This window comes from Stegostoma tigrinum, chromosome 1, assembly GCF_030684315.1.
Source record: "Stegostoma tigrinum isolate sSteTig4 chromosome 1, sSteTig4.hap1, whole genome shotgun sequence".
Lineage (NCBI taxonomy): Eukaryota > Metazoa > Chordata > Chondrichthyes > Orectolobiformes > Stegostomatidae > Stegostoma > Stegostoma tigrinum.
In genome coordinates, this window is record NC_081354.1 from 36320373 (window position 1) to 36346479 (window position 26107).

At 39.6% G+C, this 26107-nt stretch overlaps 1 protein-coding gene across 4 annotated transcripts in view; it reads right to left on the reverse strand.

Annotated features, from left to right (window-relative positions):
- Positions 1-26107, reverse strand: part of kiaa1109 (KIAA1109 ortholog) — a 438508-nt gene that overhangs the window by 356896 nt on the left and 55505 nt on the right. For all 4 annotated transcript variants that reach the window (XM_048546322.2, XM_048546500.2, XM_048546414.2 and 1 more), the window contains exons 7-9: positions 20018-20198; positions 4725-4800; positions 3855-4048 (exon numbers count right to left, since the gene is read on the reverse strand). In XM_048546322.2, the coding sequence (XP_048402279.2) occupies positions 3855-4048; positions 4725-4800; positions 20018-20198 (451 nt within the window). The remainder of the gene's footprint in view (positions 1-3854; positions 4049-4724; positions 4801-20017; positions 20199-26107) is intronic.

A 26107-nucleotide genomic window follows, 5' to 3' on the forward strand; every position in this document is an offset into this window, starting at 1 on the left:
TGACTTTAGTAAACGAGGTAGTATTCCACAACTTAGTGAGGAAGCGTCATATTTTATTAAAATAAGAAGTGTCGAAGGTTGCAAAGAATAGCAGTAACCCTGAGGAAAGGAATGATTTAGAAACCAGAAAAGGACAACCAAAATATTGACAAAAAGGAGAAAAACATTCAAGAGTACTCTAGCCAAGAATAGAAAATAGATTCTACCAGCTTTAAATGGCTAAAATAAACATTTAGGTCTTAGCAATGAGAGGTAAAACAATCAATGGGAATACAGAAGTGGCAGAGGTATATTTGGTCACGACACACAGGTATATTTTGTGCCTATTTTCACAGTAGAGGTCACAAATAATCCACCCAAAATACAGTAACCAAGAGGTTAGTAAGGGTCAAGAAACGGAAGTATTGAGATCATACAAAAAGTAACAGAAACACCCAAGGAACAAAAATCCAAAAATTCATTAGGGCTTATTAGATCAAATCCTAGTCTATATAAAGATGGCTGCACAGACTGGATGCTCTTGTTACAAATTTCCAAAACTCCCGACATCCTAAAAAGAGACTCAGCAGTTGGCTAAATGACAAATGCAGCACAGCTATTTAAGAAGGGAACAAGTAAGTAGTGAGCTACTGGTATGAAATCATGGGAACGTGCTGGAATCTCTTAATAACATATTTAGAAAATCAGTGTGTGATCAGACAAAGTCAAAATGGTTTTAGAGAAGTGAAATCATGGTCAATAAATGCACTGAAAAGTTTTTGAGTATGGAAAATGGGAATCAGTTGGTGAGGTATACTTGTATTTCGTAAGGCACGACACGTGGCCTAGAGGAGACATCTCACCCGGGCGGGGGAATGATGGAGACAACAGACAATAGACAATAGGTGCTGGAGTAGGCCATTCGGACCTTCGAGCCAGCACCACCATTCATTATGCTCATGGCTGATCATTCACAATCAGTATCCTGTTCTTGCCGTATCCCCATAACCCTTGACTCCACTATCTTTAAGAGCTCTGTCTATCTCTTTCCTGAAAGCATCCAGAGAGTTGGCCTCCACTGCCTTCTGGAGCAGAGCATTCCATATATCCACCACTCTCTGGGTGGAGAAGCTTCTCCTCAACTCTGTTCTAAATGGCCTACCCCTTTTTTTAAACTGTGTCCTCTGGTCCTGGACTCACCCATCAGCAGAAACATGCTTCCTGCCTCCACAGTGTCCAATCCCTTAATAATAATCTTATACGTCTCAATCAGATCCCCTCTCATCCTTCTAAACTCAAGAGTATACAAGCCCAGTCGCTCCAATCTTTCAACATACAATAGTCCTGCCATTCTGGGAATTGACCTCGTGAACCTAAGCTGCACTCCCTCAATAGCAAGAATGTCCTTCCTCAAATTGGGAGACCAAAACTGCACACAATACTCCAGGTGCAGTCTCACCAGGGCCCTGTATAGCTGCAGAAGGACCTCTTTGCTCCTATACTCAATTCCTCTTGTTATGAAGGTCAGCATGCTATTAGCTTTCTTCACTGCCTGCTGTACCTGCATGCTTGCTTTCATTGACTGATGTACAAGAACACCTAGATCTCGTTGTGCTTCCCCTTTACCTAACTTGACTCCATTGAGATAGTAATCTGCCTTCTTGTCTTTGCCACTAAAAAGTGTATAACCGCACATTTATCCACATTAAACTGCATCTGCCATGCATCCGTCCACTCACCTAGCCTGTCCAAGTCACCCTGTATTCTAATAACATCCTCCTCACATTTCACACTGCCACCCAACTTTGTGTCATCAGCAAATTTGCTAATATTATTTCTAATGCCTTTGTCTATATCATTAATACATATCGTAAACAGCTGCGGTCCCAGCACCGAACCTTGTGGTACCCCACTGGTCACTGCCTGCCATTCCAAAAGGGACCCGTTTATCACTACTCTTTGCTTCCCGTCAGCCAGATAATTTTCAATCTAACTCAGTATTTTGCCCCCAATACCATGTGCCCTAATTTTGTTCACCAATCTCCTATGCGGGACTTTATCAAAGGCTTTCTGAAAGTCCAGGTACACTACATCCACTGGCTCTCCCTTATCCATCTTCATAGATACATCCTCAAAAAATTCCAGAAGATTAGTCAAGCATGATTTCCCCTTTGTAAATCCATGCTGACTCTGACCTATTCTGTTACTGCTATCCAAATGAGTCGTAATTTCATCTTTTATAATTGACTCCAGCATCTTTCCCACCACTGACGTTAGGCTAACCGGTCTATAATTTCCTGTTTTCTCTCTCCCTCCTTTCTTGAAAAAAGTGGGACAACATTTGCCACCCTCCAATCCGCAGAAACTGATCCTGAATCTATAGAACCTTGGAAAATAATTACCAACGCGTCCACAATTTCTAGAGCCAGCTCCTTAAGTACCTTGGGATGCAGACCATCAGGTCCCGGGGACTTACCAGCCTTCAGACCTAACAGTCTATCCAACACTATTTCCTGCCTAATATAAATACCCTTCAGTTCGTCCATTACCCTCGGTCCTTCAGCCACTACTGCATCTGGGAGATTGCTTGTGTCTTCCCTAGTGAAGACAGATCCAAAGTACCTATTCAACTCACCTGCCATTTCCTTGTTCCCCATAATAAATTCACCCGTTTCTGACTTCAAGGGCCCAATTTTAGTCTTAACAATTTTTTTTCTTTTCACATACCTAAAAAAGCTTTTACTATCCTCCTCTATATTTTTGGCCAGTTTTCCTTCATAGCTCATTTTTTCTCTCTGTATTGCCTTTTTAGTTATCCGCTGTTGCTCTTTAAAAGCTTCCCAGTCCTCCGGCTTCCCACTCATCTTTGCTATGTTATACTTCTCTTATTTTTATACAGTCCTGAACTTCCCTCGTCAGCCACGGCTGCCCCCGCCTCCCCTTAGGATCTTTCTTCCTCTTTGGTATGAACTGATCCTGCACCTTCTGCATTATATCCAGAAATACCTGCCATTATTGTTCTACTGCCATCCCTGCTAGGATATTGTACCATTGAACTTTGGCCAGCTCCTCCCTCATAGCTCCATAGTTCCCTTTATTCAACTGTAATACTAACACCTCCGATTCTCCCTTCTCCCTCTCAAACTGCAGATTAAAACTCATCATATTGTGGTCACTACCTCCTAATGGCTCCTTTACTTTGAGGTCCCTGATCAAATCCGGTTCATTGCACAACATCAGATCCAGAATTGCCTCCTCCCTGGTAGGCTCCAGTACAAGCTGTTCTAAGAATCCATCTCGGAGGCACTCTACAAACTCCCTTTCTTGGGGTCCAGTACCATCCTGATTCTCCCAGTCTACCCGCATGTTGAAATCTCCCATAACAACTGTAGTGATACCTTTGTGACATGCCAATTTCAACTCTTGATTCAACCTGCACCCTACCTCCTGACTACTGTTTGGGGGCCTAACTAACTACCTCCAATCCTGCACTCTGAAGCATCAAACAGGCATGAACTAACTTAACGGAAAAATCAATGTGGCATGACAAAAAACACTGCATTTTTGTATGCATAGTACTGCTGTACATGTCTATAATTTATAGCATTAGACTACTGCTTCAAATATCAGATCTAAGAAGCATGCATCCAGTGGAACAGTGAATTTATACTTGTGAACTTTGGTGTTTAGTGTTTTATGAATAGCTGGAGATACAATACAGACTTGTGCATAATATTCAGTGAATGCGGATATTTCAAAATTGTAAACCTAGAAACAATCTCAGTCCCTTACAATTAAATACTGGTAGATTGAGTACCAGCTTTACGGTTTATTGTATTTAATATCTCAAATTCAATGAAACAAATTCTTCATACTCATCATTTTGCATAGGAACATGTCTTGGACTCGGAACCAGCATGACTCTAACGTTTTCCAATTTTCCCTTCACAATGTGCATAAATTGGTCAAGATGGCTGGAAGGTGGTTTTGTAGTATAGGTCAGAAAAGCATCATCAAAATTTATACATAGCGTCTGAGGCAGAAAACGGTTTCCAAATGCCAAACGACCCTAGTAACATAGTATTTAGTTAGTATAGAGGAATGACCTGTACTATTCATAAAAAAGTGTCTTTAGCATTGTACAGAAACATAAATGTACAAGACAAATCAGCAAAAGAGAAAAGCAAGCCACCAAATTCTCAAATTTTCTCAAACAAGTTCAAAAAACCTAACAACAACTGCTACATAATAAAAAACAGAAATAGAACTTTTACAAGAACTTCTATTGGGCAATAGTTTCACACTTTAGGATGCGAAAGCTTTGAAGGAGATGCAGAAAAGATTTACGTATTACATTCATGACAGACTTCAGTTTTGTGGACACTGTGGCAAAGCTGTTCTTTTCCTTACAGAAGGTCAAAAGGAAATTTCAACAAGGCACTCAATATCATGAAAGGTCCGGACAGATAGAAGAAACCGTTCCCTTTGACAAAAAGTGGAGAACCAGACAGAACAAGTTTAAAAAGTGGCTGAAAAGGATGCAATGGCAACAAGAGAAAGAGAAAATGGTAAACCAAATCTGAGTCACAGCCAAAGCAATAGAAGCAAAGCAATAGAACGGCACTTTTGCATTCTCTACCATGCAACTGCTGGCTGATAAATCGTCATACAGCAACAAAAAAAAGAGTAGTTTTGGATATCCTCAACAGAATGGAATGAAAGAACACTGAAAATAGTTTGCTTACTGTACTGATGTCAACTTTAATAACTGGAATAAGTGATCGCCAGGATGATGAAGGGTCTTGTGTTTCAGTTTTAATGCTGCAAAAATATTAGCAAACACATTAGCACATAAATATGTACAACTTCAGAATCATGGAGCAATTACAGCATACAAAGACATGTGACCTGAGCAAAGTGGACTATGGCAACATTTGTGGCAAAAATCAGGTGAGAAGTCTACTGAGGCCTCTCTCGACATTAGCTCACTGAATCTTTTAAGCTTTTCCCAAGTGGCAAGGTGGGTTTCTCACTAAGCAGCACCAAACTGCTAATTATGAGGAGTATAGCTTGTTAATTGCCATATTAATGCCACAAATTGACTCATTAATTTTCTTCCCCCTATCTTACTAAATATACCAAAAAAGCTAGAAATTGAGAATTCTCAATGTGGTAGTCAGTAGGTTACTGGAAATTTAAGCTCAACATTTTTCTCAGGATTAGACAGCATTTCAGGGCACAATCCACAGTCACCAGTTAAATGAATCCCTCAACACTGGTTTCCAATCATTGGCCATCTTCCACAATCATCAAGGCACTTGCCAATCCATTTGCAGGCTGCTTAGGAAGTTCAAACTTGCATTGCAGAGCACATCAAATCAAGTTGCATCTCAGGGCTGATCACTTGCTTTCTTAGCACCCGTTCACTTACTGCCTATCTACATATTCACACCATCCATGACTTGGTTACCATACTGTGCTATGCCAGTTAGTGTTTTGGCAGTGTGTGGGAAGACACACATCTTGCGTACAGCACACCAAGATATCAATCCCATACCTGCAACATGTGCCAATTGCCTATGAGGCCAATGCACTGCATCTTACTCAACCAAACGGCCATATCGGAAAGTGGTGGGAACTAGCCCTTAGTAAAGTCAAGATTGTCTCTATTGGGGAATACCAGTACCACTAGTCACAGGCACAATCTACATACAGTCCAGGGACATTGGTACAGTCATTTATCTGTGTGGGGTGCTCATGGTCAGCGAATACATCTGACTACAGTTCGAAAGGGCTAGCACCAGCAAGGGGAATTATGTGTTGTCAGTTGAGGAGCTGCAAACACAGCGGTCAGGGATCTGTTCAACTCTGTCTAGGGGTTACTTGCTGAAGCTGGTTAATGGATTGATATAAATACTACCCTGTTGTCCAGTTATTTGATTGTTCAGAAAGATACAAGGGGTACCTGTCAGGCAACAAGGAAGTCAAGTGAAGGCAGGATCAATGTGGTGGGTCTTCACATGGGAGCAGTAGATTGAAATGGGCTGCAGAGGACTGAATTATAATTTAGGACATGGAAGCTTTGAGTAACAGGTAGAGTCCAGTAAGGATGGCATACACCATGAGCTGTGTTCCCTGCCCTCGCTTGCCATTCTATATGTAAAATGAAACTTGAGAATAGCTGCTCACAAAGTGTACAGTCAGGGTGATTTGATAAGCAACAATGCAGAATCCATACCTGCTGGACATAAGGACTGAGACAGGACAAACACATTAAGCAGACATTTGCAAACTCCAACTAATTATGTGCAATTGTTTCCTGACGGTAGGATTTGGTAACATAACTGAGTTTCTGCCAGATACAGGGTGCCATTGGCTGCAGACATGACACAGCGAGGGCCATAAGTTCTTGTGGAATTCATCCATTCAGTTAACATGCGAGTGATCAGTGATCAGCGATCATCATTCCAACTTTCTGGAAGTGCATGCTCACTACCCTGGCAGCTGTCACAACAACTTCCTGAAGATTCAGGTGCCTAAAAGGCCACTGGGGGACTAGAGTTGTGCCCACGGCTTTTGAAATTATCGATAACCCCCTAGATAATGTGGGGCACAGACAATGCTGCCCATGCTTCCACTAAGACCATGAACAGGGCTTAAGCAATGAGGCTGCTGAAGATGCTGGCGGCCACAGCAGCAGAGCGGGTTTCCAGCGTTATCCGGACAGTGTGTCTCACAATCTGAAAAATTGATGCAGGCAATAAGGTGATGTTGAGGAACTCAAGGAATGTAAGCAGTCTTCTGAGGAGGTTGAGCTGGACACTGGGGGAAGAAATCAGCTTAGCTGCAACAGCGACTACAAGCCAGGCAGGACCTAACTGACATCTGGTTTCAGGAGATGAGTGCTGCATTCTGATCTCCATCATGGAATGCTCAATAGTGGCTGGTGACAATGCAGCATTTGATTTATATTATGGGGTGGGGGCTACCTGTTGACTTGCTTCCACATTTTTGTGCTTCGTTTGCTTGTGTTCATATTTGATGGCTACGAATAGATGCTCATTTTTTGGAATTGTCTGATTACTTCTCTGTATGTAGATGTTAGGCAACAACAGATGCAGCTATAGGGGGCAATGGGGACAAAGCAGCAGTAGCCTAGAATGGATGTTTAGGTGGGATGCAGCTAAAATACAGATGTAGTATGGTGCAGTGATTAAATTTTGACTAGGGTAAGAGGTTGGCATTAGACATGCAAGGGAGTATCAGCCATGCCAGCTATGTACTTTGAGCAGCTTGCCAACAACAACCGACTCTGCTTTGCCAACATTTGTCCAGATCCACACTGGCCTTTCAAAGATGGTGGAAGTGCAAGGAATGCTTGTTGTTCAAAAGATATCTGCTGAAAGGCAAGTTGTTCCTTAAATGGCGCACATTAGGATAACGATGGAATGGGATGACACCATGGGGTGAGGGTAGGCAGCTAATGAAGCAAGAATGGTAAGATGCAGTGAGAAATCTCACTTGATCTCATGGCAAAAATCCCTCCAAAAATAACAAATCTTAACGCTCACTGAGCCAAAAACATGCCTAGTTTCAGGACAATGTATCAGTGCTGAAATATAAATAAACTTGGATATAGGAATAAAGTGTTGTGTACACGACATAACACAAAGTTGGGAGAATGCAGTAAATAGTGTGAAGGGGAGAATACAGCAGCAGGAATAGGCCAAATCAGTGGGTAAAACTATAACTAATGGGTTTACCATGGGAAAGAAAGAGGTTATATCCACTTTAGATCAATTGGGATAGTTTCATGATAATGAAATTCAGAGCTGAGGGAATTTAGCTATCAGTGAACACAAATCCCTAGAAGCTCAGAACGTGTATGTCAATTGGACTCCATCTGAAATATGGACTTCAACATCACATACCAAACTTGAGCACATATTGGTCTTCAGAACGGATACTGTGCAAATTCATTCAAATGATACCAAGACATATAGATTCAATTGAAAGTAGACTTCGTGTAATGATTTAGCTTTCCTGGAGTTGAAAAGATTGAGCTGTGATCTAATCCAAGGGATTTTAAATGATTCAATAGGTAGGATGAAGAGAAACCACTTCTTGTGGAGAAATCAAAAACAAAATGACCTAATTCAAAACTTAAACAGACTATTTAGTGAAAGCAGGAATCTCTTTTTCAGTCATAGAAATCTGGAACATCTCTCCAGAAGACTGTAGATATAGGGCACGTGAAATTGTCAAGTCAGAGGTCAATGGTGTCAAGGAATATGAAGCAAAATCAGATAAATGGAATTAAGATATAGGTGAGCCACAATTTAAATGGTTGTAATAACATGTTTGAAAGATTGGAATGCCCTGTTGTTTTTCCTTTTATATTATAAATAAAAATGAATTTCAAAGTCCAAATACATTTATGCAATATCTACAATAATACCTTTCACGAATCAAAAGGTTTTGTTTTACAATACATCCTTCATATCATTTGCAAAAAGCAATACCTTTTTCAGTCATTTTTGAGGGTTACTGCCTTCATGGTCAATAGTACAACAAATGCAAATTATAGGCTCGCAACTTCACATTCATATCATCCATCTGAATGGAAATTGTTAAGCATTGAACAATAATTCATACATCGATTTCAGCTCCAATACTAAAACTACACCATATGACATTGTACAGGTACCAGCTACTCTGACAAGGATAGATGTACATAGGTCATACATGATTTTGAATCATAGCAATCCTGACCATAGTTTCAAAAGTAACAGCACAGTAAAACCCCTAGATACATGTCTTTACAAATTAGCATTACCATTTGTAAAAACAGAAAGTGTTGGAAAGATTAAGCGGGTCAGTTAACACCTTGAATAAAGAAACAAAATTAATGTTTCAGGTTGCTGGAATTTTATCAGAACGATTAACCTTTCTATTAATAGGTTCATGAATATCTGACTACAAGAAGAATTAGGCATCACCAAAGTTTAGGAGGAGGAGATGGGCAACAAAAGGGGAACAGTATGTGATACTTAGAATAACTGCACTCATGTTTCATTTAACTTAATAACAGAATATTTCAGGATTTGTGTAAGTTGAGGAAAGAATGTCTGTGACTGACTTAAAAGAAAGCAACCGGTAGCATTGACAGCTCTACTAGAAAACAAAATCAAAATACTGTCAAGCTGAAGTATACTGTTATGATCATGAAGGAAGTCTGAAACTTCTTTCTTTAAAAGTAAAATTCAAAATCCCAGCTATTTACTGAAAAAAGCAACTAAATTCTGCACTATAAAACAAAATAATTTTTAGTGTACAAGAATCAAACAAAGCAAAAGCTAAATCTCAACAAAGGACTGAAACTCTAAAAACCAGAATCAAGAGAAGGTCAACATGAATTGTTGCTGCAAGTTTCAGGTGATTATAAACTGAAAGTTACGTATTAAATGGCAAGTACCAACTAAGACCAATCTTACGAACTGGCTCAACAATCTACTCAGCACAAGTCAATTTCAGTCACAAAGTCCTTCAAAATACTGTCTTTCTCAAAAAGAATTTCAGCTCTTCTAGGGTTAAGCCTGAGTGTCATTTATTTTATGATCAGATCTCAGGCAAGGTTTCCAAGTTGCTATGATTCCAGACAGGATACTCAAAATTGTCTAGCTCCCAAATGAGGAACAAACAAACTGGCTCCCTTTCTTTATTCACCTGCTCCCTCAGTTGGTCACAATAAGGTTCACAAAGATTGCCTCCCTTGTGGATACCTTTCCACCCAACCAAAAAGAGTGTATGTTTAGAAGGAGCCAATTTCTTGTTAACAAAAGAAAAGTGGGCTAATTAGTTAGTAAATGAAAGAATTACTAATTCAACATATGTATACAAATTAGAAATGAAAAACAAGTCCAAAAACAATTAGAATTTAAAATATATTTTGTTTACTCTTATGAGTTGTTTGAAAATAGTAATTAGTGAAATTTTGATATATGAGCGTTATGTTATTGAAATTCTTGACTTGGGAGGTTAGTTGAACTTCTTTAGTCCCGTGTCTTTTTAATTGGTTTGCAGGCATCTAGTACTCCTTTCGCTACTATGCAGGGATGATTAGTGTGGGGTTTTCAATTGCAACCTTTGCATCACTAGTTCTGAAACCCAAGGTGGTACAAATAAGTGCTGCAGCCCACCAGCATGCATAAAAACATCAACTCTCAAATACACTTTCTTAAACGAATGCACACAAACCATGAGTGAAACGGCTTTTAACCACTAATATTGTGTATTCTCGAGAAAGGAATACACAGGACATGTCCTCGCCCATACTGCTGACCTTTCCACCACCATGTTCACAGTTTAAGATAACAAATTTAGTTTCCTGGGAGTTGTCATTTTCTCCATCTCAAGTCCATCCCTTTGACGCTTACTTGACAGCTCATCCAGTGTGACACACCAACATTTCTCTTGCGTGGCATCCATGGCATTTAAATCCCCAGCTACCTTTCGGCTGTTTATCCATTTATATTTTTAAAAAAACACATGCTGTAGTTAAAAGTTCATATGTTCACAAGTGTATTGTGACTGCCCAACATTTAACAGCAGAGCACACCAATTTGATTTTCACAAGTAATATCTTCATTAGAATGCCACATATCTGTAGAAACTCCTCAACCTTGGTTTCCCAATGGTGTAGATCTGCTAATGTTATCCATGTAACAGACACAGCTGCAGCAAGTGTACGTTTGCCATTTCTCTGTTTCTAACCCGGGCTCAGGTTTCTTCATCCTGCTGACACTACATAATTGGAATTATCATCAATCCTTTGATGGCTGGGTATCCTTTTACGTGATTTCAATCAGTTCCACTCTCTTGAAGTAAGAGATAACAAAGTGTGGAACTGGATGAACACAGCAGGCCAAGCAGCAGCTTAGGAGCATCTGCGTTGCCCAGTATCCCAGTGTCTCTTGAAACTTACTTTACAATCTCTATTTCAGTCTTATGGACAGTTTTCTCTCCCAGCTCCAAGTGGAGTAATCTTTATCCAAAAATCTTGGGACCAACTATTTTTCAGATAAAGGGTATTTTCAATTTTCAGATACGTATTTTCTAATCCTCCGCTCAGAGATCTTACAAAACCTCTCTGAAATAGGTGGGACTTAAAACCATGCCTTCTGCTTCAGAGGTAAGGTCACTACCACTGTTCTACTCTAATCCCTCAGTTTTCAGATACATTTGGACTAGTTGAGAGAGTGTCTCTATCTTCACACCTGTTTCTGCCTCAGCTTCTGATCTTCAGTTGCCAATCACAGCCTAGCTTAAACTGCCATTAGTCTTACTGTCATGACAGGATATCAAGTTTCATAGGTTTATTATGCTCGTCTGCTCTGAGAAAGCACTAATTTCACTTGCAAAATCAGAAATGGAGATCCGAATGATAAATAACCTATTCTTCCTAAATTGCTGGGTCAAAATGGGGAAAAAAAGCTTTGTATAGTGTACCAATCAGCAAGATGCCCACTGGAGGTGTCTCCCAAAATATCTTTTCTAAATATCAAACACACAGGGATACACTAACTGATTGTGAAATTCTACGAATAAGAGCGTATAGGTCCATTCAAATCTTTGGGAAAATAAAAATCTTCATCTTTAAGTCTATTAGCAAAGTTCCCAATAGGGCCCAAACTCAGCAATGTCTACAGGTGCGTTCAGGCCTGCTTCTGAAAAGGATTCAGGTTTTCAGATCTTTTTGATTTTTGGACACGCAAATGAACGATACCTGACCTGTAGACTTTTTCCAGTTTCCCGTTCCAAGTTAGGGTAGGTCTCAAAAAAAATACAAGCTTTGAGACGTTCACATATCTTCCATGGGAGGGAAAGGAAAGAAAGCTTTAAATAGTCAGAGTTTCTCTTCGGCGATTTTGGAATACAGCAAAGTTTATTTCAATACAAACATCTTAATAAGTAGATTATCTACTATACAAGTACTTTTTTATTGTTTTACAATCACATACATTCTATACAAAATTACAAACACTTAATCAAAGCAAACACAAGGGATCATAACAATTAGGATTAGAAACAAGCATCATACAAGTATGATGGGCTAGATTTTGCAGGGTTGCAGCCTAGCTGATCATCCAGCTTTCCCTCACCCCATGAGTCCCAATACATTAAAAAGAAAAAATTGATCTAAGTCTTGCTCTACAGAAACACCAACTTGAGTATCAGACTTCCAACCATCAGTGGACAAGAATTCCTACTCTATAAAGCTGCCAGCTAATCTTATTGGGTGGCAGGTCTAGCAATCACAGCAGTGTCAGATCTCAGTCGTAAATCAGCACTTCTGGAACTCCAAGTACCTCCATGAAGCAGTGATGACCAGACTGAAATAGCTTGCAGATTTTGAGGCTTTGAAGAAGGCAGATCTCCAGAGAAACATCAAGCAAAGTTGGGGACTAGTTGGACATCATGTTGGTGAAGGCCTGCAGTGATCACAGGGTACTGCCGATTGATGTGTCCCTCAATCTGCCCACCTTTTCAGAAAAGTAGTTTCTAAAAAATGTGGTTTCTTTTCTGCACCTGACAATGTCCAAGCATTTTTTTTATATCTAAGAAGTGCTTTCAAGTACAACTGAACGCCTTCTTCTCTCCCAACACCTAATCACCCATATAACATTTCACCTTTATTCACTAGCATTAAATTAGCCAGGTTTATAATTAAGAACAAAGTTGCATGCAGAGCCGGTCAAGAACAGTACAATCATAGCAAAACGTGGGGGAAAAGTAGGGAGAGACAGAGGTGCTTAAGGGGGAAATGAGGCACTCCACCTCCTGCAGAGCTCTACCCTCTGGAAGTGTAGATGAGTTTAAGACCCTACTTGCTACTTATTGGACAATCAAGGGGCTAAACAGGCCAAACAACAAGACATAGTGAGCACCTTATCCTGGTGTCAACCCAAAGAAGCTAAAAAACAGGACTATTTGCAAGCCAAAAAGCATATGCAGCAAGTGATAAAGAGCCAATTGATTGCATAACCAACAAATCAGGTCTAAGCTCTGCAGTCCTGCCACATCCACGCATGTGTACTGGTGAGTGATTAGAAGACTCATTGAAGGAGGCTGATCCCCAATTAACCCTATTCTGAATATTGAGGAAGACCAGTGTATCATTGCAAAAGATAAAGGCGGAAACATTTTGCAACATTCTTCAGCCAGAAATGCCAAGTGCATGATCCATCGTGGACTCCTTCAGAAGTCCCCAGTATCATAGATGCCAGTCTTCAGCCTATTCACTTCACTGCATATGATATCAAGAAATGGTTAGAGCACTGGATACTGAAAAAATTGAGGCCTAACGACATTACTGAAGGTTTGTGCTCAAGAACAGCCACGCTCATAGCCAAGCTGTTCCAGTACAACTGCAACATGGCATCTAAGATTGTGGAAAATTGCCTAGTACACAAAAGTGGGACAAATCCAACTTGGCCGATCACTGCCCGATCAGTCTACTCACCTTCAAGAACTTTAATGATGAATGAGTCATCAACAGTGCTAGCAAGCAGCACCTGCTATGCAATAACATTTTTAGTGATGCTCATTTTGGGTTCTGCAAAGGCCACTTAGCTCCTTACTTCATTACAGACTTGGTTCAAACATGGACAAAAGAGATGAATTCCAGAAGGTGAGAGTGACAGCCTTGATATCAAAGCTTTATTTGACCAATTGTGGCATCAAGGGGCCCTAGGAAAACCGTAATCAGTGGAAATCGGAGGGAAAAACTCCACTGGTTGGAGTTGCACCTGGCACATAGGAAGATGATTGCAGTTATTGGAGGTCAGTCATCTGAGCTCCAGGGCAGCCCTGTAGGAGTTCCTCAGGGTAGGGTCCTAGGTCCAACCATCTTCAACATGGAGGGTAGGTCATTAAAGTCCACAAGTGGGGATGTTTGCGATGATTGCACAATGATCAGCCTCCTCGCATACTAAAGCAGTCCTTGTCCAAATGCAGCAAAACATGGACATCCAGGCTTGGGCTGAAGAGTGGCAAGTAACATTAGTGCCACACAAATATCAGGTTATGACCATCTAACTATTGCCCCCGGACATTCAATGGCATTACCATCACTCAAATCCCCACGATGAACATCCGGGTAGTTGCCATTGACGAGAAAGTCAACTGGATTAGCTGTGTAAAAACAATGGCTACAGGAGCAGGTACAGGCAAGGTACACTACACAGTGCATAACTCGCCTCCTGACTGCCCAAAGCTTGTCTAACATCTACAAAGCACCAGTCACAAGTCATAAGTGTGATGGAATACTCCTCACTGGTCTGGATGAGTACAGCTCCAACAACACTGAAGAAGATTGACACCATCTAGGACATGGCAGCCCACTTGAGATCTCAGCTGGTTGGCACCACATCCACAAACAACCACTCCCTCCACCACTGATGCTCTGTAGCAGTACTGCATACCATCTACAAGATGCACGACAGCAATTCACCACAACTCTTTAGATAACACATTTCAAACTCAATACCACTTCCTTCTCAAAGGACGCAAGCATCAGATACATGCCTACACCACCATGTGGGACCCCCCCAAATCACTCACCATCCTGACTTTGAAATATTTCAATGTTCCTTCAGCATGTTTGAGTTAAAATCCTGGAATTCCATCCCAAGTGGCATTATGGGTGTACTTACTGCACATGGACTGCAGCAGGTGAACAAGGTAACTCACCACCATCTTCACAATGGCAACTAGGGATGAGCAATAAACGATGAGCCAGCTAGTAATGCCCACATCCAATGTGTGATTTTTTTTTAAAACATCCACTTCTCATTCCATAGGTTGGGGACATGCTGGCTACTGACTGCTAAATTTCTCCCTTTCACTGCAGCCACTCACTCAGTGATCAAGTTCAGGGAACTTCAATCCCAGACTTGAGCTTTCCTCCTACCACTCCACAGATTGTTCCTAACCATTAATATTCAAAACGGAGGACTGACTGTGGTCCATGCGCTAGACTGACTTGGCAGTACAGCCTGATGTCTCCACTGCACACAAAATAACACATCTGTAATCCCCAGACTGGTTGCGCTTGACCTACAGGACTGACCATGGCCCAATCTCCAGACTGCAAGAACACAGATTCCTCAATTCTGGTGGGACCAAGTGCCTGACTAACCATGGTCAAATCACTGCATGGGAATCAAGTAATCGACTTGCCTAAGTGGGACAGCACTCCCTGACTGACCATAGTCCCCTTGACCCCACTGAAGACCAGATGCTTTGACTTTTAGACGTGCACTTTCAAAATGTTTGGGTTGAGAAACATATTAGCCATGACAGAATGGCAGAGCAGACTGGATGGACTGAATGAACTCATCCTGCTTCTACATCTTATGGTCTGGCAAATATGACAATGACATAGCACAGTGCCATGAAGTAACATGACCACTCCCCTGGACGTTTCAGTGATTCAAACTATAATAAGCGGCCTTCCTCTCTCTCTGCACTTAGAATCATGCATGCCACAAAGGCTCACAGCTTGTAACTTAGGCTCTTCATTGCTATGCGCTGAAAAACAAATATAAGCCAGTGAGGCTGGCATCCTTCAAGTAATTGGAAAGCGGATGAATGCTAAGAAAGTAATCTAAGAGTTACAAGAAGCATCCTTTGTAAATACATTAGATGTCTGTCTCTCCACACAAAATGACCTGGCAAAGGCATCCAGTCATAAATATCCATGTACCCCAAAGCTCACCGAAGGGCTGAAATATTGAGACAGTTGGTCTGAAAGCAGCCTTGATGACGTGGTGAGGCTGTAGATCTGATGATGCCCAATTATGAGGATTAAAGATTGAAGACGGTAGAATTTGAAACATTAACTCTGCTTTTTACTGTATAAGTGAATGTTCCTCACAGCCTACTGGAAACTATTTGTATTAGCTGGTATCTGTGGAAACCAAGCAAGATAGCTGATATATATGTGGGATTGTAAATGCTGAAGTGAAATGGTCAGTTACGTCTCTTATTTTGCTTTTTATTTACCCCCTTAAATGCATCTAGCCGTCTGACTGTTTATGTGAGATTAAGGACTAGCATCAAAGAAGACCACGTTTAAGTCACAGACATTTAATTAAATTACTAAGTTTTTTAATGTTGCTCTATTAAAGCTACTGTATTAATAAACAAAATAATAAACAAAATAATTAACAATTCATTAAGGTTTAAACTGGATGACTCACGTCAGTTATTCAAAAAGTCTGGTTAGGAACCATTGGGGCAATTCTGAAGGTCATTGAATGTTTTAAATTTTACTGCAATGCAAATCCAAGGATAGGGAGGCTGAGTTGATTTGGCTATCTGTCGGCATGTCTGGAAAGCATATGACATTGTCAGCCACCAATGAATGAACGGTCCTAGTGTCTCTCAAAACATTACATAACAACAACTGAAGCAACTCAGGTGTGACAGCATCTATGGTGAGACCAACTGTTAACTTTCTCAGTCTGATATGTCAGTTTTTCTTTCAGATTTCCGGCAGTATTTCACTTTCCTCTTCCAAAACATCAATGTGTTTATTTGTTTTGTCAGAGGAATAAGGGAATACTTTTTACCTTAAAAACAAAGTTTCTACCTCCAATATGCAAACTTTATTCATCAGCAGCCAGGGAAAAATCCTCTCGACTATTCTGAGCCATACTTTTCAGGTTCTGAGGGAACACTTTTCGACTGTACTATTATTACTTTCCTCCTATTGTAAAAATTCTGTTCTAATTTTATTGACGGAAAGCATCAGTCAGAGAGCACTGTTTTCTCTCTAATAAATTCTACAAATATTTGACACCATTTTTTCTTCAAATTCCAAAATTTGAATTGATATACTTCTGGGGTGAACTCATAAAGCATCAAAAACCAACACTTAACTGTTTCATAATCTGAGAATTATTCTTCTGAAAAATATGAATAAACATCCAATGCTTTTTCAATCAAGTTGCTTTGTAAAATAAGATCCAAGTGCCCTTTGGCTACCTTAGTTTTGTAGTTATTTTCTCATAAAGACACAAATAATCAGAATGCTGCCAGGGCTGGAGGGTTTGAGATACAAGGAGAGGCTAGAAACGCTGGGACTTTTTCCACTGGAGCGTTGGAGGTTGAAGACGTTATAGAGGTTCATAAAATCATGGTGGGGGAAAACAGGTTAGATGAATAGCAAAATGTCCTTTCCCTAGGTAAGGGGAGTTCAAAGATACAAGGCATATTTTTAAGGTGATGGGAGAAAAAGATTTAAAAGGGACCCAAAGAGCGATTATGTGGAATGAACTGCCAGAGGAAGCGATGGATGCTGGTACAGTTACAACATTTAAAAAACAATTGGACAAAATGTGCCAGTTTGGAAAACTTGGTCGGCATGGACAAGTTGGATGACAGGTTTAACTGTCACTCTCTCTCAACGTTATCCTTGGTTATTTAGGGGCTAGAAGTCATCAAAATTTGGGAGTGGGATCCAAATCCAAGTAGTCAAAGTAATAACTCATCCTTTACCATAAGCTTTTCTTTCATTAGTTTATCATATTTGTCTTCTTTTCCACTATTAAGCCCTCTGTCTCTTTCCTGTATCTTACTTCCACCCTTGCTATGTTCAATCTCAAGCGTTTCTCTATCCCTTTTCTATTCAAGCAGCTTCATTTCTTTTTCCCCACTTCAAGTAGCTTTATCTGCAAATGATTCTTAGTCAAGTCAAACTACACTTTAACTGGGTCAAGTATTTCTTCTTCCAAATCCAGGCATGATACTATTAATTATTTTCTAATTTTCAGTTTGTCCTGTTCAATTATGACCTGTCTCAAAAAATACAAGTTTTTGAAATATGCCATCACCTTAAAAGATTACACTAAAAAGAGAGATAATAAGGTGTAAAGCTGGATGAACACAGGAGGCCAAGCAGCATCAGAGGAGCAGGAAGGCTGACATTTACACTAAAGTTTATATTAAAGTTTAGTTTCAGAGGGAGATAGAGGGTGGTTTATGAATTTTCGGTAATCTTGGTTATTTGACCAGTAGTAAACATAGATTTCATTAACAAAAACTACAGGTATGACTTGTGAACAAATTTATTTTTCAAAACTTCTTGACTGGAATTTTGATGGTACATTCTAACTACCAAAGTGCTAGAATAAAGTCATAATTGATAGAACACTGATTTCTCCATTTAGCTTTCAATCACTTCAAATTAATAAATTTCCCAGAACAAGTGAATAAACAGATCGCAAATGGTCAGCTCAGTTAGCAGAATTTAAATCTCTGGGAAACAAGGTCTTAGATTCTATCGCTCCTAAAGAATTGATCAGTTAATCTAAGCTGCTATCTAGAGCAGTTCATAAGGAGGAGATGCAGTTACTCTCAGGTGTGATGTTAATTTGAAATGTCTGCTCACTATGGAGGTGGATCCAGCAGATCTCACTGAACTAGTTAAAGAAAAGCAGATAGTTCTCCTAATGTGTTTTTCATCATTCCTCTTTCAAATCAGTACAACCCTTGCAATTTGCAAATTTGTTTATCCAAAAGCAACTGCACTTCAAATGCAGACCTATTTTCTGCCAAGCACCTTAAGGGTATAACAAAACCATATGTAAACACATTTACTACCTGCATCTTCAATTTCATGTAACTCTCTGAATGATCGGTGTACTAAAATTACACAATAATTTAACTCGGGAATACACTAAATCAAACTTTCCATATATTTGCCAGCTAACTACAAATACAAAATAAAAATGCAAAATGTAGAAATACGATTTTGGCCACACCTTAGACAGAAGCACTGGAGCACAAGGAAGAAAGTTTTCCATATCCTTCAAGCAAGAGACATAGACCATTCTCATACACTTCTCACAGTCTGGATTTATAAAAGACAAAAAAAAGTGGTGCAATGGACAAAAACAGACAATTTACCTGTCGTCCCTCCCAGCCCAGATGTTCAGGGCTTGGTTTTCTCTCCAGAAAAGTTAGTAACTGACTACATTTTACCTGTAAATCTAATTTTGACAATTTCTGCAGAGAATCATATTTCAACCACTCCAATCTGTTCAATATGAATCATGCTTTAATCGCCACTACCGTTTTGTAATCCAACGAGACCTGATGACATAAATCCCAAAATTCTCAAGAGTTGAGATTCTAAATTTTCCCACACAATACAGTGTCCTTCCACTGTCTATTTAATTGTTATTACAACCTTTGCTCCTTCGACATATCCTCTCTAGTCCTTTCTCAGCTTCCAACATGGGCTGCTCCTGCATGCCATTCGACAGAAATGGTGTTAGCTTGGTAAATTTCTAAATAACCAATTCTTCCCCAGAACTTCAAAACTTTAAGAGATTTCACTGTTGCCCTTTGGTTGCCCCCCTTCTGAACTTAACCAACTCTTAAAACTCAAACTGAGAGTCACCCAATGTTTACTACCTGATTGACATAGCCTTCGTTCCATTTTGTTAAGCCCAGGATTTATCTGCACAGCAGATTTTAACTCAAAAAGTTTCTCAACAAAGACAAAGACAGAAAAGGAAAAAGGACAAACTGAATAGTTTAAATGTAGAGAAACAAATCATCTTTTTTTGTTTGGGGCGTGGTATGCAATATTAGTATCTTTCTGTAGGAAGTAATATGTAATTCCAAACAATACAGAACATAATACAATAGTACTACATGATAAGCAGCAGATAAATAATCAGAATATGGATTTGCCTTTGGATTTTCTTCCCATTAGCAATAAAATTTTAAACATACTCAAAATGTTTTCCAAGTGAATATTGTAACATTATCATACGTCAGCTCACAGGAGAAAAATGTTTATACATTACTTTAAGCCATTTAATTACACAACTGTGGATCCAAGTGTTTGATTTGCTAATTGATGTTAAGCAATCGATTATAGCGGTCATAAACAAGGAGTTGCTTTCGGAACAGCAACTCAAGCCAATCAACTACCAAATGCTAAAGCCAAGCTCAGTTTCCATACCTCTCAAGTTTAGACTTCGTTTTCACACGACCTTTCTTCATTTTTGTATTTGCTCTTTTAGGGATAATTGTTGGTTCCAGTCCAAACAGTTCTTGTAGATGTGCATACAGGTCATAACGATTATAAACATGGAATTCAAAACCATTGACCGTGATGTACAATCTAGTTTCTGCTTTTGGATCTAAATAAAAACAGTAGATACAATACTGGTTAAATGTAAGACATGAGGTATCACAGCCAAAATTGACATGCTACATGCTGTAGAGTAAATTGAAATGTGTCACTTTTGAAACAATTTTTTTTTAAAGCAAATGGTAGCTTAGATCAACATTGATTGTATCAAAATTGCCGACATCTAAATTCCTAATTCCTGATCTAAATTCTTGATATCTGAATACATTTTATTTATGGTCAGCCTCAGAGTGTTAGAAATTCAGGGATTCAAGTACCAGTGGAAGGACTCAGCATGCAGTCAAAAGGGATGGTGCGATGCAATGCCAGAGGAACGTTGCATTGTCAGAGGTACAATCTTTCAAGAAAGCTTATCTTTCACAAATTAAAACAAAGGTGTACATACAGATTCAAAGATGTGAGTGTAATTCCTGACTTTAAGATGCAGTTCAGTTTCGAAAAATGCAACTTCAACTTTAAGCCAAATCAGATTTCCATATTATATCAAAATAAAGCTCTAGTCATGTAGGGTATTTCGAGGTAGTATAAAACATTAAATATTATACCAAGTTGAAATACTGTACATCCCCAAACTCTTGTATTCAGAAATTAAATAACTATGTAAATTCAAACATATAAAAGTAGTAAGTCTTTTAAAGAGGCTCATTCCACCTCTCCTGTAAGACACCCCTCTTCTGTCTTCCACTCCCACTCACTTCTCCCTCCCTGAACCCATGTTATCAGTGAGGAAAGCGACAGACAGTTGAGGGAGCAAGAAAGGTTCTGGTGGTGGCAGCGGCGGCAAGGGAAGTGGTGAAGGGAGGCAATCTGGTCACACATGCCTGGTTTGCCCTGGCACGAAACAACATTGAAGCAAAAGTCTTGACACTGCATCCATGCACAGGCCCCATTACTTCCATGACCCTTAAGTGAAATTATGCTGAATGAAGTGGCTTAAAACAAGGACTTATTGTACTCAAAGAGGAGTAAGGGAGTTCTCCTGGGCAACATCTATCTCCCAATCAACACCTCCAAAAGACTGATTAACAAGTCGTTTATCTCCGTTGCCAAGATCCTTGATGCATGCAAGTCAGCTATCTGTATTTTGCTTTCAAAACGGTGACCATCCTTCAATTAGCTGTGAAGCACTGCGGAATATTGCAATGTGACAAACTTTATTCTTCTTCATGTGGTTGTGAATATAACATTATTTTCCAATAGATGTAAATGCACATATATTACTTTTGTAAAAAAGATAATAATGTACTTCTCTTAGCTCTGAATAGTGGTTTCCAACTATGGAAAATTAACTAAAATTGTGTTTCATGCATTCATAAAGAATTCTATGATTAACCATTCCCAAGTGTGTTTTTCACCCCTCGAAAAAATGTTTCTCAGAAAATGAGTAAGAATTTACACAATTCTAAATTCATGTTTGGGGTAATATTAGCACTACAAGACAAAAAAGGGGGGAATAAAAGAACAGAGAATGCTGGAGAAATTCAACAGGTCTGTAGATCTGTGGAAATGATAACAGTATTAAAATTTCGAGTCCAGCATGACTTTTCCTAAGTTCAGTATTCCACCATTAGGACTGATGCAAAATATCTGCCATTTCCTTATTATCCATTAATTAAAGTACAAGAGTTCAAATGTGAAGAGGAAACTACAATGAGTGAAATAAGTTTTGAACATTCAATTTTACTGGTCTGAAATGAAAAATAGAATAAATGTAAAGGAACATTCATAAGAAGCATTTAAAAACCACCTGGAGAAAGCTGACAATCCAGAAAAGTAGAATTAAAAAGAAGCAGGAGGTATTCAAGACTGATCTTTCACAACGCAGCCCTTTGTTTAAATTAGCTCAGATAGCGTTCTGACTGTAAAGGTACAACTTGAAATAAATTAAAGGTGATCTGAACTCAATTCCTGATAAATCGTGTTCCAAAGCACAAAATGTATCCTGTGTGGCACCAATCAGAATAATCATTCAAAAAGGTCAGTGTTCCAGCATGGTGAATCAGTGGTTAGCACTGTTGCGTAACAGCACCGCAGACATGGGTTCGATTCCACTCTCAGGTGACTGCCTGTATGAAGTCTGCACGTTCTCTTGATGATCCAGTTTCCTCCCATAGTCCAGAAATGTGCAGGTTAAGTGGATAGGCTATGCTAGATTTGCCTATTGTGTCCAGGCCAGGTGGATTCGCCATGGTATAAGGCACAGGAGTGGGTCTAGGTGGGATGCACTTCAGAGCGTCAGTGTGCACTAAGAGGGCTGAATGGCCCACTTGCACACTGTAGGGATTCTATGACTCCAGGTGTGATGAAATGGGTGAGAAATGCAAGATAAGATGCACTTCTGGGGTCAAAGTTGATGCACTTTGGTAGTAACAGCAGCTAGCATTTTACTTAGAATTTAAAATGGCATAGAATAATTGATTCGGTTGTTCAGTACAACCATCTTCAACTTGGATAAGCACGAAACAGAACAAAGAGAAACAGAGAATGTGTGCTAAACAAATAAAATCTAGGGAATTGCTTTATAAGACATGTCACCGCAATAGGTGGGTAGCACGGTGGCTCAGTGGTTAGCACTGCTGCCTCACAGCTCCAGGGACCTGGGGTCAATTCCAGCCTCAGGCGACTGTCTGTATGGAGTTTGCACATTCTCCCAGTGTCTGTGTGGGTTTCCTCCAGGTGCTCCTGTTTCCTCCCACAGTCCAAAGATGTGCAGGCTGGGCGGATTGGCCATGCTAAATTGCCCATAGAGATATACAGCTTAGGTGGGTTATAGGCGGGTGGGTCCGAGTGGGATGCTCTGGTGTGGACTTGTTGGGCTGAACGGCCTGTTTCCACACTGTAGGGATTCTATGATGCTATGATGAGAAGTTAAATCAGAATGTGTTAATCATTGTGGTACCTAAATCAAGTCCAGATGATTCAATGTTATACATTTTCAACAGTTATACTAATAAAAATACTAAGATCCCCAACAACTAAAACTAAAAAGGAACAGGACTATGCCATTCAGACCCTCAAGCTTGCTCTGCCATTCCAAAGGATCATGGCTGATGTGACACTCTTCATATCCACTTTCCTGCCCTTTCCTTGTAACCTGTGATTCCCCTACTGATCAAGAGAGTCTATCTTAGCTCTAAACATACAAAAGGACTCTGTCCCCACAGCTGTCTGGAGCATGAACTTCCAAAAAAAATCCTAACCCTTTGAAGAAATACCACCTCACCCAAGTCTTAGCTTCGCACCCCTTTATTCTGATACAATGCCCTCTAGCACTAGATTGTCCCTCAGGGGGAACACCTCCTCAGCATTTATCCTGTCAAGACTCTTGGAATCATCTGTGTGTCAATAAATTCACCTCTTATTCTTCTAAGCCCCGGTCAGTAAAGCTTTGCTCATAAGATAATTCCTTCATACCAGATCTTCTCTGAACTAAATCCATGAAATAATATATTTTCTTAAATAGGGATACTAAACTGTTCACAGTACTCCAGATGTCGTTTCACCAGCATCCTGTATTGTTGCAGTAAGACTTTCCTACTCTCATTCTCCAATCCCTTTGAAGTTATTACCTGTTGCACCTGTGTGCCAGCTTACTGTGTTTCATGCACAAATACCCCTAAATCCCTTTGTGTTGCAGCTTTCTGCAGTATTTTTTCCAATTCAATAATACTGTTCTTTTGTTTTCTCCTCCAAAATGAAGGACTTAACATTTTCCCACATAATACTCCACCTGCCAACTTTTGGTCTGTTTACTTAACCTATCAAATCTCCACGTAAGCTGTTTTTAATCCCTCATGCATTCTATCTTTCCACCTATTTTTGTATCATCTGCAAATTTAGCTAAAGTATATTCACTTCTTTCCTCCAAGTCATTTATATTGTAAATAGTTGTGGTCCCAGCACTGACCCCTTTGGAACCCCATTGGGCACAAGTTGCCGACTGAAAAAAGAATCCTTTATCTGACTCGCCATTTCCTGCCCATAAGCCAATTCTCTACCCATGCCAATGCACTACTTCCAAAACCATGGACTATTAGTTTATGACTTAACCTTTTGAAATACTTTATCAAACACTTTCTGGAAGTCCAGGTACAATGTATCTACAGGTTCCCCTTTACCCAGTCTGGTTGAAACTCCCTCAAAAAAACTCTTCATAAATTCGACACGATTTCGCTTTCATGAAGCCATGATGATTCTGCTCAATGAAATAAAGATTTTCCAAATGTTCTGCTATTGCCTTCTTCACAATTAATTCCGATACTTTTCCAAGTATACATTAGGCTAAATGGCTTACGGTTACGTGCCTTTTTAACAGGGATGTCAAATTGGAAATTTTCGATCCTCTGGTACTTCTCCAGAATCCAAGGACTTTCAGAAAACAATAATCCCTGCATCCATATTTCGGTAGCTATTTCTTTCAGAATCTGAAGATGTAAGTCATCGGGACCGGGGGTACTGATCTGCCTTCAGCCCTTTCAGTTTGTCTAATACTATTTCTCTAGTTGATGGTGATGGTACTTGACTCCGCCGCTATATTCTTTAGTATTAATAGAATGCTTGAAGTATCTTCCACCATAAATACAAAGGCACAACATCTGTTTAAGTTATCTGCCAGTTCCTTATTCCCCATAACCATCACCACAGTTCATTTTTTAAGTGGTCTACGTCGATTTTCATTGTTCTCTTCCTTCATTTGTTTACAGAAGTTCTAATTGCCAATTTTTATATTCCTTGTTAGTTTTGCCTTGCAGTTTATCTCTCATCTTTTTAGTCCAACTTTACTGGGCTTTGAACTTAGAGAATTATCAGTGGTTTTTGCCTCTTTATATCCTTTTTCTTTCAAATTAATACTGTCCTTAAAACAAAGAACAGGCCTTTTGTGGCACACTGGTAGTGTCCTACCACCAAACAGGAGATCTCAGTTCAAGTCCTATCTGCTCCAGAGATGTATGATAACATCTCTGAATAGATTGATTAGAAACATAGGTTAATTTTTTTTAAAATACAGATGCTAGAAATCTGAAACAAACAAGAAATACTGAATAATCTCAGCAGTCTGGCAGCATCTGTGGAGAGAAAGCAAGAGTTTTCAAGTTAAGTGCAGTGACCCTTCTTCAGAACTCTCCTTCACTTCCTTGACTGGCCATGGTTAGTTTATCCCTGTCTTAGAATCGTTCTTCATTACTAGGATATAATTTTGCTGACAGCTACAAATTGCCCAGTTAAATGTCAGCCATTGCTCGTCTACCTACCCAGTTCACTTTAGCTAACTCTATCTTCATTTTATCTTAATTCCGAGTTTGAACATTAAACATTGTTGTTTCCAGCACAAGTTTCTCACTGACAAATTGAATACTAATTGTCATGTTGTGATCACTACTTACAATGGGATCTTTTACGCTGTGATCATTTATTAAACCTGCCTCAATACCGATTACCTGATCCAAGAAATCCAGCTCCCTGTTTGGCTCCATGACATATTGTTCTAGCAATCTGGCCCTAACACATCTTTGAATTCATTGTCGTAACTATTCCTTCCATGTTAATTAACCCAATCAAAAAGAAGAGTAAAATATCACCCATACCTGTTACTTTATTCTTTTTACATTCTGTTACTATTTGTTGATTTAAAGCCTTTCCTTACACAACAGTTACCGTTTGGGGGTCTGAGCATACTCCCACTAATGTCTTCTTTCCCTTGCTGTTTTAACCTCTGCCCAGGTGGACTCTACATCATTTGAGCCCAGGTTGTCTCTCAAACTGCTCTCAATTCATCTCTTAACTGTGCTACCCTACCACCTTTTCCATACCTCCTAATATTTTCTGAAATGTCAAATATCCCTAAATGTTAAGTTCCCCAGTTTGATCTCCTTGTATTTATGCCTCCATAATGGCAGA